The 16,912-nt window shown below is 41.0% G+C and overlaps 1 protein-coding gene across 3 annotated transcripts in view; it reads right to left on the reverse strand.

The window, feature by feature from the left end:
• Positions 1 to 989: 989 nt before the first annotated feature.
• rnf111 (ring finger protein 111) overlaps positions 990 to 16,912 on the reverse strand; it is a 37,808-nt gene continuing 21,885 nt past the window's right edge. For 2 of the 3 annotated variants that reach the window (XM_088334493.1, XM_088334494.1), the window contains exons 8-15: positions 13,404 to 13,761; positions 11,930 to 12,055; positions 11,732 to 11,849; positions 8,762 to 8,842; positions 6,967 to 7,062; positions 6,671 to 6,757; positions 6,306 to 6,409; positions 990 to 3,635 (exon numbers count right to left, since the gene is read on the reverse strand). In XM_088334493.1, coding sequence (XP_088190619.1) covers positions 3,518 to 3,635; positions 6,306 to 6,409; positions 6,671 to 6,757; positions 6,967 to 7,062; positions 8,762 to 8,842; positions 11,732 to 11,849; positions 11,930 to 12,055; positions 13,404 to 13,761 — 1,088 coding nt within the window. In that variant the 3' untranslated portion in view covers positions 990 to 3,517. The remainder of the gene's footprint in view (positions 3,636 to 6,305; positions 6,410 to 6,670; positions 6,758 to 6,966; positions 7,063 to 8,761; positions 8,843 to 11,731; positions 11,850 to 11,929; positions 12,056 to 13,403; positions 13,762 to 16,912) is intronic. The other variant, XM_088334496.1, reaches the window with a different exon arrangement.

Consider the following 16,912-nt stretch of genomic DNA (forward strand, 5'->3'; position numbering starts at 1 on the left):
TGTACAAAATCATGCATGGACTTGCTCAAGATCCACAGGTTTTGAAAGTGTTTTCCATTTGGGCCCTCTGAGATTCGATATCCAACCTCAGTGGAACTGTTTAAATCGAGGCTTAAAACACATTTCTATTCTATAGCTTAATGAATGACCTAGATTTCCTGTCGACAACATGTGTATTACGTATTGCAACATCTGTTGCAGCCTGGTCATCCTAGAAGGGGGATCGCCTCATGTGTGGAAGTTTCTCAAGTTTTCTTCATTTTCCTCATATTAAGGTTTTTGAGTATTCCTTACCCTCATGTAGGTTTAAGAACAGGGGATGGTGTAATAGTAGTTTGCAATCATCTGTGGTCTGTGCAGCCCTGTGACACTATTAGTGATGAAGGGCGTCACAAATAAACAGGGTTGGGTAGGGTTACTTTAACTGGATTACTTTTGGATTACTCCAATACCAAATATGCTAATAAAAGACAAAAGAAATTAAATATGAATAAAATTACTAAATTTTGTGCAGGCTTAGGGAGTAACGTAATACATAGAATGGCAAAAATGATGTTGGCAAGCTGTTTGGATTTATTTTCATTTTGTTTCTTTTGCATTTTATGTTAGTTTTGCCGGAGATCAAAGCCAGGAGAGATAGCTTACCACGTGTTGTGAGTCATAATTTTATTCATATTTGGTTTCTTTTTTTTTTATCAGCATTTTCGGTATTGGAGTAATCCAAAATGAATTGAAAGTAATCCAGTTAAAGTAACCCTACCCAACCCTGCAAATAAACATGACTTGACTATTCGGATAACAATCAGAATAAGTCGTGATTCTTTATAGTCATATTTAGTAATTAGCAACAAGTAAAAAAGGCTATCTGGTAAAATGGCCCCATAAAATAAAAATAAAACCACTGTGAATATTGTTACTTAACTCACATTTCTCTAATATACTATTCAGACTTCTGAGTTTGGACAGGGCTTAAAAAAGACACAAACCAATCGAGTTTTTCAACTTTATTAATATTTTTTAAACTAATATAAATCCCACGGAATATTCTCCTGATGCCTTTGAGAGGGCGTGATGACCGCACGTATACCTGCTTGTACTGTATTTCATCACTTCATTCAAAATAAAATGTTTTTAATTTCATAGTCAAAAAGAGTGAAAACACGTCTTCAGCGCGCTGTCCATATCACAACCCGTCCAGCTTTTTCTGTCTTTTGTGCAAGTATATGCCAGTGAACACTTAAGTGTGTCTTCTTTTCCCACAGCTGATGCTCAACTACAGATACAGTGATGGGAGGAGGTGGGAAGGGGATGGGATGTACGCAACATGTAGCTATTCATCTATCTACTTTGCTAGCCTTCCGTGACATGATCACCAGCACACGTGCCTGATAAGCCTTGGTTTCTCGATGCAGCCCATTTGACTATCGTCTCGTGTGGAATAGATGCCGTTACCGTGTTGCAGGTCTTAAAGGTAGTCCCAAATTCTTAAACATGCAAAATGTGAGGAAATACTAAACGTTTTTTAGCACTAAATCTCTCTATATTTTATAATTATTTTCTGTCTTGTCTTTGACTTCCTGAGCTGTGACGTCATCGGAGGAACACCAGCACCCTAGCAATCTAGTCGCCATATTGTCTATGTTTTAATGAGTTAGAAGAGGTCACACGAATTTTCAGACAAGTTTTGGTTGTTTTTGTGGCGAATATCTAGGCGATGGTCCGCAAGTAGATGCAGTAATGGTACAATAAATAGCGAGTAGGTAAAAAGGGGCCGACTGGCCGAAAAACAAAGCCGGCAACCGGGACCGGATAACGAAAGGCGGATTGATGAACAAAAAACACGCACTGAGCATCCAGGTGAACCAGGAACCAACAACAAAAAGCGGCAACAGCTACTGCAATAAACGCAAAGCCGGACGGGGATAAACCGGCGCCAAGCTATCCGGCTGTCAGTCTAACACTTAGATTTGGTTTTCTCTCGCTCGTCCTTACCTTATCTGTTCACGCACTTTCTGGCTCTAATTTCTACCACAACTTATGTCTCTTGTATAGATTACCCTCTAATCACACCTCTCTCTCATTATTTTTTGAACATTTTGTTCCCCCAGCTCGATGCTAGTTTGTTGTCAATTTTGTTATGTTTTTAGCCTTCTTGTCACTCTTGTTATCCTAATGTACAGAAACCTCGCCTGCCCTTCTGGATCACGAGTACAGTCTACTGAATTCTTAGACCATTGCTGCCTGCTGGATCACCAACCCCTTGCCTCCCTCTGGTGGTGAAGATACCATTGCCTTGATACTAGACTCCTCGTGTCCCAAACTCTGCCGAAACAAAGACATCTTCACTAATTATTTGCTGTATGTGCTTCTGCACCCTAAATTGCCCTGACACTGACCTAACCACTCACAATGTGCAGTCAACGCACGCCAACCGGGAGTAAATATGAAGCCCTCTGCAGCCGCGACGCAAAAGGGCAGCTAGCCGGACAAAATTAGACCAACAATGACACAAGGCGGGAAACATAAACGAATAGCCACAATCGCTGTCGTAAATGAAGACAAAGGCAAAAAAACACACGCTGTAACAGGGGGCGGATAAACTTACCTCAAACAATTCGGACAAAACATTCACACACAGGGTAAGCAAAGTCCTAATTTCGCGCAGAAGAAACGAGCAGTATAAAATGGCTGTTCACTACGTTTGCTGTCTGTTTTAGGGCTGGCCTCACGTGTTGTGTTAATAGGATTCTCCATTTTGAAAGTGTGAACCTAAAATGACATCACAGCTCTGCAGCAAACAATCCAGATATTTCTCGAGTCACTGGCGCGTGGAACGTTTTGCAACGCATTTTTATAATTGTGAACACTACAAGTTCTGTGCCTAGTTGAAAAATAAATCTGTTTGGGAATACCTTTAAGGATGCGTACTGAAAAAATACTGTGAGCGCAAGTGTGTGTTTGTGTGGTGACGTGTGTTCTAATACAGCAGCTGACCTGTTAAAAGTTTTCCCTAGTAAGGAATGTCTAGGAATGCTTTTTTTTCATAATTAAAATATGACTCACTAACAATCGGCATTCTCTAAATGAACTCATCAATACAATGATTGGTAAAAATGAACTCTGCCATGTTGTTACGGAGGCTGACATTCTAGTTCTAGCAAAGCGAGGCATGGCAGCCTTACTAGAGCAGCTCTCCTCACCTTGCAGCCCGTGTACATGTGCAAACAAATGCATTTTGCTAAGAAACATGCAGGAAAACAAAAAGACGCTTGAGGAAATTATCCAAATACATAACAGCTTTATAAATACATATACTGTACTCTTAATGGAGAAAAACTAAAAAGTGAAAGCCGGCACTGTCGAGATGTTTCTAGTAGAGCTGCGCAGGTAAATGATTTGCCTTCTTTGGTTGACTGCAGTACTCGGGAGGAAAAACACTCCCGAAACAACCTGCTTGTTAGAAAGACGCACACTGGGTGGGTTGGATCTGGGGTGGGGGGATCCAAATCAAACAGCATCAACTCTCAGCAGACAACTGTGCCTCAATGTCTACTCTGCAGATGGGGCACTTCTTGTTGGTGAGCAGCCACTGGTCTACGCACAGCTGGTGGAAGAGGTGCATGCACGGCAGGCGCCTGAAAGGCAAAAAATGGGGAGAAATTATATTGGGAAAATAAGGAGCATGATCTGAATTGTAAACTACAGTATTTTCCGGACGATTAGGCGCGCCCAGAAAACACCAAATTGGCCCGACATTTGAATCTGGGCATTATAATCTGGTGTATGTGGACAAAATTGGAAATGAGTTACCAAAGCTGTGCAATTGTTGATCAGTAAATGTGTTTCTTACATTTGCATAATATAGTTGGCAACAGGGATCAAACCGGATAACAATGGTAAGAGTGGGCGGATCGATTTAAATATCATTATTCTCGATACCGGGCAAGTACTTGGATCGGATTGATACTATTGTCTTAAAATCGATCCTGTATTTCCATTTTAACTATCAGTATGATGTTGTTTGTGTCGTGAGATTATAACATATTGTAGATTATAACGTTCAAATTTGCTCTAATTGCGGTTTCACTAAATTTGCAATACTAATTCTATATTCAAAATTGTCCAACGAAAGGTCTTGTACCATAAGGTGTACCTGATTGTAAGAAGCACCTTCAGAAATAACCCCTTGTGAAAGATTTGTTTCATAGATAAGGCACATTGTACTATAAACCGCGTGAGATTAAAACAGAAGAGAAAAAAGGTAATGCATAGAACATGGATAAGAGGGAATCTGGTTTTATAAATAAATGGATATCGCATGAATGAGAATTTTGATGAACTTGTGCATTTCCGAATGTATTGAGCATTTCCGGCTCTTTAAAGGCAAGCTAAATTATGTGCGCTTTCAAATCTCTGACAAATTTGGGGGTTTTGTCATCTCCTGGGACTTCATCATCACTCTGGATTTCAGACTAGAAAATACGTCATTTTACTTGTCTTGTTGACATTGTGATACAACATTTGTATTTTTGTTACAGTGCTGCTTTTTTTCGTTTTTTATTTCTTGACTTTCGCACTGGAACAAAATGTTGAACAAATAGCCCTCAAAATATATTTTTAATCTAAACTTTTTAAATGTATGAGTGGAAATCCGAGCTGGCAAACATTATTAAATGTTGTACTTCTTGAACAATGTTACCACTGAAAAAACACAGACAACAAAGCGGCGACCGTTTATAACATTTTGGAATACATTTGATAAGAATACATTTTTCAAATATTTGTAACAATCAACGGATTTACTGATGACAAATGTAAAGAAAATGGACAACGGGATTCATAAAGCACTTGTGATATTGTTTGACACCCCTTTAAAGTTTTTATAGAAAATGCGTATTTTGTAATCTGCTATAAAAAGGTGTCGTAAACTATGGGAGATTCTTAGTATTTGGTAGTGAAATGTGTCACATTCTTTTAACAGTGGGATAATAATGTCATTTTTCTATCACAATATCAGTAACTTTTTTTTCTTAAACCTGCTTGTTAAAAAAATATCATGGTCTAAGTAGTTTTCAGCTACTCAGGTCAAGTTTTTCCAAAGGTTGAAAAAGGAAGTGTATTGATCCCAAAAGAAAGAAGGGAAAAAAGACAATAATGTATTAATTAACTGATTTAAACAAGATATTTTTCACTTTACAAGTTCATTGATTTTACATGGTTTTTAATAAAGTAATCCCTTGCTGTAACTTCATTTACTTTTCGTAGTTTCAATAGGTTGCGGATTTTTATCGTGCGTTGTGTTTTGCAGCAAACAACACACAGCAAATTATATCATGGGGGCAGGTTGCCGGGGGCTGTGTGTTTGTGTGTGCATGTGAGTGCGTGCGCGCGATAGGCTGAAGTATGTTGTCAGTCAAATAGCTGGGCGGGCGCACAAGTCAATGTGATAACCCACCCACCCAAACTGTGCTGCGAGGTGAGAGGTAGTATTTGAGTGGCTTGTTACATTAAAAAAAAATAAAAAACAAAATAAAAAATTAAATTCGACTGTGAGGAAGGTCAGAAGAGCACAAAGAAATGCTGATCACCACCAGGTGCTCCGCGGCTCCCGAGCCAGCGTCAGAAGAGAAAGCAATAGCGGGGCTGCATGTCCAGCCTATTGCGGTTAGGCTGTTAGAAAACTCTCACAAGGCACACCTGCCATGTCTGTATCTCACAAACTCCAGATCCGTTACACATAAAACCGATGACCTGGAGGTAAATCTCTTAGAAAACACCTACATTTGTGATGTTTGCATTTTAATCATCACTGAGACCTGTCTCAATTCAAAGATCCCTGATGCTAGCGAGCAGGCCGCTCTTTACATCGCTTTCTTACACCGAGGGAAGGAACCCTCCAATTTTGTTGTACAGTATGATTGTATAATGACAGTGAAGACCATTCTAGCAATTTCAAAGGTATTGTGCTAGGTACTGAGGCAGCACGTGGTGATCTTACCAAATCCAGTATTTGGTAAGATCACCACAACGATCATGTAAAAAGATGATCTTGCTCATTTTCTTTTACCCCTGGTGTGCCAGGCAGTTCCATGAAAGTTATCACATTCTGTAAATCTGCCTTTCTACACCCCAAAAAACAAGAAATTTTGCCATCACGCTAGCAATGTGCACTTTATCCACCAGAGAAAAGTCCTTTAAAAAAATCAACAGGAGTGCCAAAAAGTAACCCAGTGGTGCCTCATATTGAAAGTCTCCTGAGTTTACCTGCATATACCGTTGAGGTTGTGAAAAGTGAAAAAACGCACCTGACGTCCTCGCCCTCCTCCAGTATGGACAAACAGATGGTGCATTTCTCCTCTGTGTCTTCGTCCGCCCCCTCGTCCTCATCCTGCTTGCCATGCAGCTTTCTCTACAAGTGACAAATGTTTGGCGGTATCAGAAGACATGCACAAACAATACCATTGTGTTAGAAAAATAAAATAAAACAACTGAAGACAGTACTATAAATGTATTGAATTGAATGCAAACATTTTATCGAAAGTACTCTTTAATCCATTTAGGGACAGAGAGAATGGTCCTTTTGTCCTGAAAAGAGTCAAATCAACATGGCCCCGCCCCCAAGACTACAGCTAACACTTGTTTCCAAATTGATTGGTTCATTATTTCTCACCGATTCAGGGGTTGCGTGCATATTTTTCCCAATAGAGGCCCAAGCTTCGGGGGTTAACTCTTGGTCAATGTCTCTCTCCAACACCTTCTGTATTGGGTGGCAGGGTGTTAGACGGCTCGTTTAGTTACAGCTAGGGAAAGCCTTCCTTCCCCAACCAGATCTGCATTCACAGCTAAAAGACACTAACAGCACTTTGCTACGTGAGTACAAAAGACCACTCTGTCCCAGAACACACTGTACAGTAACGGGCAAGCGGTCCCGCAAACATCCAAAGCATTCTCAATAAGCAATCTCACCTTTTTGTATTTGTGTGGGTAAGTGCACCTCTCTATGGTTCCCTGAGAGGCTCCTCGGTTCACAGTTCCAAGACGCTCTTCTAAATGCAGCAGGTCCTTCAATAGCCAGCAAAACACACAACACTTAGTCATGGCGAAATTCAAGCACTTATTAAGGACCTTCAAATGCGATTTTTCTCTAGTGCAATTAAAAAAAGAAACCTGCCGTGAATAATGCATTTTGCAGATCTCTAAATATTTATGTGATTCACTGCAACTTTTAATCTTGCATATTCATTCATTTATCAAGGCGTGATATTTGGATTGTGAGTAAATTGCAAGGATATCTGTGGATCTGAACAATACGTGAGGTAATATTTTTGAGACAAATCTCTCCCCACAGAGATGTTGGGCAAAATGGTGGTGAATGTAGCTCACATTTTAAATTGCAGGTAGTACTTCCCTTTACAATTTGGGAAACACTTTTCCCCCATGGCCCATAGTATGTAGTCCTTGCACTAATACACATTTCATAGTAACCTGTTTAGATGTAGCATGCACCCGTCATCTTGGGTGCGACCCATAGATGACACTTCAAAGGAAAACGCCATACAAACTAATGCCAGCTGCCATTAATCACAAATGAAGAAATGCAAAGCAAAGCCACCAAACCAGTACAAATAAGCATAATTTGTATGGAGATAATGCCAACAGTTTCAAGCATTTACAAGCACTTCACCCAAAATTCAAGCATTTTCAGTAGTTGAAAAAAAAAAACATTAAATTTCAAGGATTTCTAGGACCACTTATGAACCCTGTAGTGACCTCACTAAACATATTTGGTCACCTCCAAAACCAAATGAATAATAAACATTATTGGTGTTAACAATTGTCACATAATCGATTTTCTACATAGGCAGGTTGGAATGTATATACTTGCAGTGTAGAGTAGTATTGGTTTTAAAATGGTCACTTTGTGAATTTTGTAGGATGGTTTGTGCATTTGACTGGCAATTTTTTCAAAAGCTTGGAATTATTTTCATTTGAAAGATGCATCTTGGTCTTTTGCTCCACATGCAGTGTGTTATAGCATCTCTTGGAGAATCAAGGCAAGCATGGCGAAGTTATCAAGTCAGCAAACATTTTCACTGTAGAAAAAAAAATCTTACCCCATTGACAGAAAAAAAAAACACATTAACTTTAAAGCAGGGGTTGCCAACCCCGTGCCCGCGGGCACATTCTAAAAATAGAACTAATCACGAAATATCAATGTTTAAAAATTGTTTTAACTGCATCTACAGTGATGTAAATCAAAAACAAAAAGTATTAAAAAAATGTATTAAAACATAAAAAATATAATTAAAAAAAATTAAAAACTGGGGAGCAAAGTTCGTAATAATAGTCTGAAATAATAGTCTGTGCAATAACCTGTGCAGCCCTTTGAGACTCTTTGTGATTAAGGGCTATACAAATAAAAATGACTTGACTTGACCGAACACGGGGCAGAGGTGAGTGCGCATGATAAGAGTCAAAATTGCCACATTAGCAAATGGGGGCTATTTTTGGTATTTAATTTTATATTTCATTTTTTTACTCCTACCCTGGCTTTGTCTGTTTTGTTTATGTGTGATCAAATGAGGCATTGTGATTATTTATTTTCAGTTTATGAATATTTCAACTGTGAAGGAACCAGCTCTGGTTTAGTTCAAGAGTTTTCTTTCTCAGTATTAGTATATACTATAGAACTTAAACAAGTCTGTCTTTGTAGTTCATTCAAGCATTGTCATGCATGGCAGCGCAATGAATGCACACTCACCTCATAAGTTCTTCCAAAGCCGGTCATTCGAGATGAGATGTAGCGAATGTGCGGGTAAGTGACTTCAGATATACCAGTGTGCTGTAAGGAAGAAAAATGCATGCAGCAAACGCTGTTACATGGTAGCTCTTTTCTTGTTTGCAACTGTTGAGTGAAGACATTAGAAGGCAGGAGTTCCATGAGTTGTTATCTTGGCAAGAAAAGGTTTTTTTTTTAATTCACTGTCATTGAGATCTACAGTGGTCAATAAAAGAGAGTAAGGCTAGGTTCACACGGCAGGAACATAAGATTTTTTTTTTACACAAAAGCGACGTGTGTCTGTCCGTCTGAACGACACAATTTTTTTCACCCCAGACCCAGGCTACTTTCATATTTGGTCGTACATGCGATACATATCTGATCTTTTGGAATGCGACTGCTGTGTGAAAAATTGAGACACATTCATGTGACCTGTATGTTAATGATAGGCAAAAGACGTCGCGATTGTACGTCACGTTTTTCTGGACAGACATTGCTGCTGCTGCCCCACAAAAAGCCTTATTTAAAATCCTGGCTCTTTTTCTTTGTAATCTTATTCGTAAAATGATAAAGTTGTACACGTGCTGCCTCAATACCTAGCACAATACCTTTGAAATTGCTAGATACGCTCCGCAGTTAACATCCATGAGTGCTTCCGCAAAGACTGAGGGAATTGCGTGTGATGTCACATGTCCTCTTCTGCCCATACGGGACAATGGTGGCAGTCACAAAGGAGATCACATACAAGTCACATTTAGTTATAAAAGTGAACAAACTCACAAAAACATTGGATTTTACCCAAAACAGCGGAATTAAGCATTAAGCCCTGCAGAGTGAACCGAGCCTAAGTATGACTCGCAATCAAGACCACATAACTGATTTGTTACAAATAATATCACAACTAAATATCTATACAAATCATACCCATGTTTTCAGGTTCAAAGATTTGATTGTTGGTTTAAAATAAAGGGATGGTGTCGTTTTAACCTGTGCAGTCCTTTGAGACATTTTGTGATTATTGGCTGTACAAATGAATGCGACTTGACTTGATTCCTTTTTAAGATCCTGTTTGACTGCAACAGCATATTTTACATAATTTGAAAGTTTTCATCGCTGTGAATTGCAAAAGCCACTGTGATATTAAACAAAATATAAAACTGATATTTCTGGCTGAATGATTTTCTTTTTTTAAATCTATCCATGCTCATTGTAAACATTGTGGAAAACATCCTGCATCATCCCAGTCCCAAAGAAATCAAGACCTGAGGAACTCAACGACTTCAGGCCGGTCGCCCTGACATCACATGTGATGAAAACCATGGAGCGGTTGCTGCTGCACCACCTGAGGCTACAGGTCCGTCACGCCATCGACCCTCTGCAATTTGCTTACCAGGAGAAGGTGGGAGTGGAGGATGCTATAGTATACATGTTACACCGATCCCTCTCTCACCTGGATAGGGCTAAGGGGGCTGTGAGGATTACATTTTTGGACTTCTCCAGTGCCTTCAATACCATACAGCCTCTGCTACTGAGTAGGAAACTGACAGAGATGGGAGTTAGCTCACACCTTGTAGAATGGATTACGGACTACCTGACAGACAGACCCCAGTATGTGAAACAGGGGGGCTGTACATCGGACACTGTGGTTAGCAGCACAGGATCTCAGCAGGGGACCGCGCTCTCTCCGTTCTTATTCACTCTGTATACATCGGACTTTATGTACAACTCTGAGTCCTGCCATGTGCAAAAGTTTGCAGACGACACTGCGATCGTGGGATGTATCAGAGATGGGCAGGAGGAGGAGTACAGGAAATTGATTCAGGACTTTGTCCGATGGAGCGACGCAAACCACCTGCACCCTAACCCCACCAAGACCAGGGAGATGGTGGTGGACTTCAAGAAAACCAGAACTCACCCAATTCCTGTAACCATCAAAGGAGAATGTGTAGAATTTGTCCAGACCTACAAATACCTGGGTGTGCAGCTGGACAACAAACTGGACTGGACTGCCAACACAGAAGCTCTATGTAGGAAAGGGCAAAGCCGACTCAGAAGGCTGGCCTCCTTCAAAATCTGCAAAAATCTCCTGAAAATATTCTATGAGACAGTTGTGGCAAGCGCCCTCTTATATGCGGCAGCGTGTTGGGGAGGCAGCGTCAAGAAGAAGGATGCCTCTCGTCTCAATAAACTGGCTAGGAAAGCGAGCTCTGTTGTGGGCAACGAGCTGGACAGCCTAACAAAAGTAGCTGAGAGACGGGCACTGGAAAAGCTGCGGTCAATCATGGACAATCCATCGCATCCACTACACAGCATTACCTCCAGACAGAAGAGCAGTTTCAGCGACAGACTGCTGTCACTGTCTTGTACTACGGACAGACTGAAGAGATCTTTTCTTCCTCATGCCATGAGGCTCTTTAACTCTACCCGGCAGAGTAAAAGCCCACATTAAACCACACCACCTACATTGCATATTACCGAATTTTATTGCAATATGTATTCTGTGTAGCACTATTTAGATATTCTATATAACACGCTACAGTGGGCATTTGCACATCACACTGGGTATTTGTATATTGTATTCTTTTTGCTTTATTATTGTTTTGTTCTCAGCTCAGGGATGCTGCAGGAAATGTGAATTTCCCTTCGGGGATGAATAAAGTATCTATCTATCTATCTATCTATCTATCTATCTATCTAAACTTGCAATAAATTGAAACACCAGGAAACAGTGGACTGTATTTGTGCCAAGACTTTTCCTGGGGGCTTCTGGGGTATGCACTTGAAATGCCTGATGACTTTTCATTAATTGCTTATGCATAATTCATGCACTTCGGCACACCATCCTTCAAATAAGCATTGTTAAGAAAAAAATAATTGATCTAGAAGACACGATTCAATTAAAAGTGAGTGGTATTTATGCAAATGTATGCTTGTGCACGCAGATGTTGTTACCATGAAGGGAATGGGAAAGTGGTGCAGTCTGGAGGTGGGGTGGTAGTGGTGCAAGTGGGAGTGCAGGTGCGCTGATGGGTAGGATGCCACCGTCACTCCGGTTTCAATGCCCAGCTCCCTGTTGACAAACACATTGTTGTGGTCGTTACAGTCGATGAGGAGCAAAACAGATAAGGAAAGAGCAAATCTGACACAAACCATGCCGTTCTCTGCTCCGGCTGGCGAGGGTGGGATGACATTGTCTGCGGAACGTGGATGTGATGCCCGTGGCCATAGTTGGGGTGCATTCGGTGAGGGTGAGGAGGAGGACGCTCGTGCGCTCGCCTATAATGAACAAAGCAAAGTGGATTGATAACCTCTATACGATTCAGCTTAAACCTCCTATACATTTAGTAAGCAGTGCAATTACGTTTTAGCTTAGCTTAGTTTCACCACAAATTACCTTTTATCACAATAATCCAAATCAAGTTTGTAAAAACAGAGAAGTGGACCAACAGCGGTCAAGGGCCATATTAAAGTGATAGACGGAAGCAAAAGACACGTTTTTGCAGATTAAGTTTTTTATCCCTTAAAATGTTGATGATTTATGCCTAAAAATGGTCTTTCAACAATAGTTAACCCTAACCAAATTAAGGCTGCAACGATTAGTCGACAAAAAAATAAAAAATAAAATAAAAATAAAAAATAAAAAAAATTGAAATTGGCGACCGCAAATTCCATTATCGTCTACTGTTGACAGCCATGTTTTTCTGACAAAGTAAACCATTTTAGATCATTATAATCTCTGCTGAGAGTCGCTCATACGCAATAAGGTCTCTGTCTGGAGCAGTAAAATAAAATACAGAAAGTAAGGCATCCACATCATAAAGTCCAAATTCCACAGCATATTAGCATTGGGTGCCATTTAGATGTTCCCACAACCCCCAATATCATGGTTTGGTAAATTATATCCTATTATATCCCATTTCACAGGAGCGAACATGACTTCAATGTACACTGCTTACCCGTGACGCCATTCTCCTACCTAATGTGTTCCGCACCAAATGGTTTTGCTCAAAATTAGATATAAGCAGATGGGCGTGGTGGGAAAAAAAGCATAAGGGCTCTTTGACCTAAGCTGAGCATCGTAACCACGTACTTAATAAAGAAAATGTTGAACTTTTTAAAGGACACCTCAAACGATGCACCTCACATTTATAGTAATGAGTTATGGAGGAAAAGGATTCCAGGCATAACCAATTGTCTTTGTTTCCTACAGAGCCAATGATTAACCATATAATGTACTTTACCTGTCAGTACTTCCTAACATACAAAATATAAATGCAAAAAGATGATTTCAGTGACTTGATTTTACAATAATGTTTAAAGTACTAGTGTGAACATTACTTTCCCCTACATGAGATGTCAGGAAGTTAGTGATCAATAAGGAATATCAATGAGGCTAATGTAATATTGCTTTGTCTGAGTTGAACAATTTACGAACTGAATACAGTTGTTTAGGTAACATGGGTTTATGACGGGAGGCATAGTTGGAGTTTTCCAAGTGAAATTGCCTGTGCCATGTTTTTGCAATACAAAGCCTTTGGTGAGGTGTCAATTACTTGCAGATTTGCCCTAGTCCTGTGAGCGTAGGTTTAAAAGCCATGCTATGCATAAAAAGCAATATACTAACGTGGGGTGCTGCATCATTCTACGCCTCTGCACCTCCATCCTCTGCAACATTTCATGTTGATGGAGCCGCTGGACGGATCCTAGTGGGGGCATATGGTGTGGCAGGGTTTGGTGGTCCGCAGGCAGGTGCTGTACCAGTGGGGCACTCGAACCAGGGAGATGGTGGGCGGCTAAAGGAGGGGCGCTGGCGACTGTGTGGCCCGACGGATGCGATGGCAATGGCGGATGAAAGGAGTGGACATTGTGAGGAAGAACATAGTCGCCTTGAGGAGGGGGCTGAGGTGTAAGTTGGGGGTTCCCGTGGGAATGGGGACAGGCAGTAGGGGGCTGATGATGCAATGACCGTGCAAGAGACCCATCTGTGAAGAAAGTATAAGAATAAAATTATACACAAAAAAATGTATCCATTTGTGTTGGCAGCAAACTGGAGCTATCAGTCAAAAAATGGTTACATAAAGGAGTAACAGTGATACTTCTTTTTACAAGCACCTCTACACACGAGAATATTGATACATGTGGTTGTTGTTTTTTTTTAAACCAAAATCAAGTTCAGGAGCAGTCCCAGAGGCTAAAAACCGACCGCTCATCGCCTACATGAGCTCTGTCCAGTTTTCATATACCCTCCTGTCATTGGGCTCCTGATTCCATGCCCTGAGTTATACTTGTAGAGTACCTGTACTAAGCAGCAAGTTAGTGTTGATCACATCTCTATAATCACATTTTATCTTCTACGAGAGAAAAAGGAGAATGATGACAATTCGAAAAAAGCAAGATATAATGGAAAAACACGAGTGGGTGTGAGTGACTAAGTCAAGTACAGTAAGTGCTGATCGCACAGCCGCTGAAGAATTTATGCGGCCCTCTGCTGCAACTATGTCCGAGGGGAGGTTACCGTATTTTCCGGACTATAAGTCACTATGGAGTATAAATCACACCAGCCCAAAAATGCTAAATTAAGATGGAAAAAAACATAAAATAGTCACACCTGGAGTATAAGTCACATTTTTGGGGAAATGTATCTATCTATCTATCTATCTACCTTGGTCATATCCCTCAAGAGGGGTGACCGACAGCAAGACACACACATACAATAACAAAGAAAACAATAGGGAAATAAATAACAAAAAAAAAAACCCCACACAAATTTTTTGGGACCATGGCCAACCCAATTGCCCAAACACCCAAACAAGTTAGGCACCTCGGCACCCAAGTTGGTCATGCTTTCATCCCTCCAGATGAAACGGGACACCAGAAAGCGGCCATGTCACTCGGGTCAGGGTGACACAACACACTCTTTTGTTCAACAGCAGGGCCCGACAGCTTTCACTGGTTTACCCCTGCCGCATCATACGGGTGCCCAGCCCATCCTTAAGAACACGTCCACAATCCCACTATCCTTTCACAACACCTCTCCACTCCTTTCCATCACCAACAAGAGCTCTAGCTTCCATTATATTTAGACCTCTTTCCTGCAGTGCACTCATAACACCATCCATCCACGTCAATCGCGGCCTTCCTCTTGGTCTCCTTCCATTGACTTCTGCTCTGTAGATCCTCTTCAACATTTGCTCATCCATCCTCTCCATGTGTCCAAACCAACCGAGTACTCTCTTATCAACACGCTTGCTCAGTTCCACGACTACTCCAGTTCTAGTCAAGTCAAGTCATCTTTATTTGTATAGCCCTAAATCACGAAGAGTCTCAAAGGGCTTCACAGGTTATTACACTATATTACACAGACTATTTTCAGCCGACGAGAAGAGTAGGTTATTCATATGCTATGGAGTAGAAGTGAGTTTTAAGTTTAGATTTAAACATTTCCACTAAGGTTGCAGATCGGATCTCAGGGGGAAGAGCATTCCACAGCACCGGTGCCCGGATGGAGAACGCTCTCGAACCAGCAGAACACTTCTTTGCTCTTGGGATCACCAGAAGACCGGCACTCTCAGATCGTAGGCTTCGGACCGGGACATAGGGGCATATCAGATCTGAAAGATAAGAGGGAGCAAGTCCATGTATGATTTTGTACAATACTAAGAGAACCTTGAAGTCACATCTATGGCTAACTGGGAGCCAATGCAGGTTAGCCAAAATCGGTGTTATGTGATCGTACTTTTTTGTCCTAGTTAAAAGCCTCGCTGCGGCATTTTGTACCAACTGAAGAGACTTGATTCTAGACTTCGGGAGACCAGAGAGTAGTGCATTACAGTAATCGAGACGGGAGGTAACAAATGCATGAATTATAATTTCCGCATCAGACTGAGACGGTATTGAACAGATTTTAGCAATGTTACGAAGATGGAAGAAAGCGGTTCTAGTAATTTTCTTTACATGCATTTCAAAGGATAGATCAGGGTCAAATATGACACCTAAATTTTTAACTGAGTCACTCTGTGTGATGTGACATTTGTCAATGTTCACAGCGGTTTTTGAGAATAAGTCACGGCATTTAGATGGACCAATGACTAACATTTCGGTCTTTTCAGAGTTAAGACGCAAGAAATTGAGTGACATCCACTCTTTTATCTCAATGAGGCAGGCCTCCAAATTTCCACAGTTTAGTGTGGGAGATTCCTCCAACGGAAGATATAGTTGAGTGTCGTCTGCGTAGCAGTGGAAGCTGATATTGTACTTGCGAATAATATCACCTAATGGAAGCATGTAAATGCTGAAAAGAAGGGGGCCAAGCACTGAACCCTGCGGAACACCGCAGGTAACATTTAAGGGCTCAGATGTCATTTCACCATATTTAACCCAGTGCGTCCTATCTGAGAGGTAGGATCTGAACCACGAGAGGACGGTTCCTGAGAGACCAATCCATTTTTCCAACCGTTCTAGTAGGAAATTGTGGTTCACTGTGTCAAAAGCAGCACTAAGATCCAGCAGCAGCAAAAGTGATGAAGCGCCAGAATCCATTGCCAGTAGGAGATCATTTGTTACCTTGATCAGAGCTGTCTCAGTAGAGTGGTTAGCCCTGAATCCTGATTGCATGGATTAAAAAGGTTATTCTCGGATATGAAAACATTCAGCTGCTGTGCCACTACTTTTTCAAGTACTTTAGAGAGGAAAGGTAGGTTTGACACAGGTCTATAATTACTTAAGATTTCTGGATCAAGGTTGGGTCGTTTCAGTGTGGGTTTAATAACGGCGGACTTAAAAGCTGCTGGAACTACACCTGAGGAGAGTGATATGTTTATAATATTTAGAACTGAAGGTCCAAGGACGCCAAAAAGACTTTTAATAAGTGAACCTGGGAGCGGGTCGCACTGGCAAGTTGTCGGTTTGGCCGCATTCACCACCTGTTTGAGATCATCAAGTGACAGTTCACTAAAACCGGACAATTTCCCAGGACAGCCACCCTGTCGTGCATCTGTAGATTTCAGCCCTTTAATATGTGTGGTATTAATAATTTCTTTAGCAATTTCTTCCTGTATGCATTGAATTTTCTTAGTAAAGACGACCATTAAGTCATGAGCAGAGTGCGTCGAACTATCTGCGATAGTCTGTTGC

This window comes from Urocampus carinirostris, chromosome 4 (genome assembly GCF_059441175.1).
Source record: "Urocampus carinirostris isolate Australia breed hairy pipefish chromosome 4, RoL_Ucar_1.0, whole genome shotgun sequence".
Classification (NCBI taxonomy): Eukaryota; Metazoa; Chordata; class Actinopteri; order Syngnathiformes; family Syngnathidae; genus Urocampus; species Urocampus carinirostris.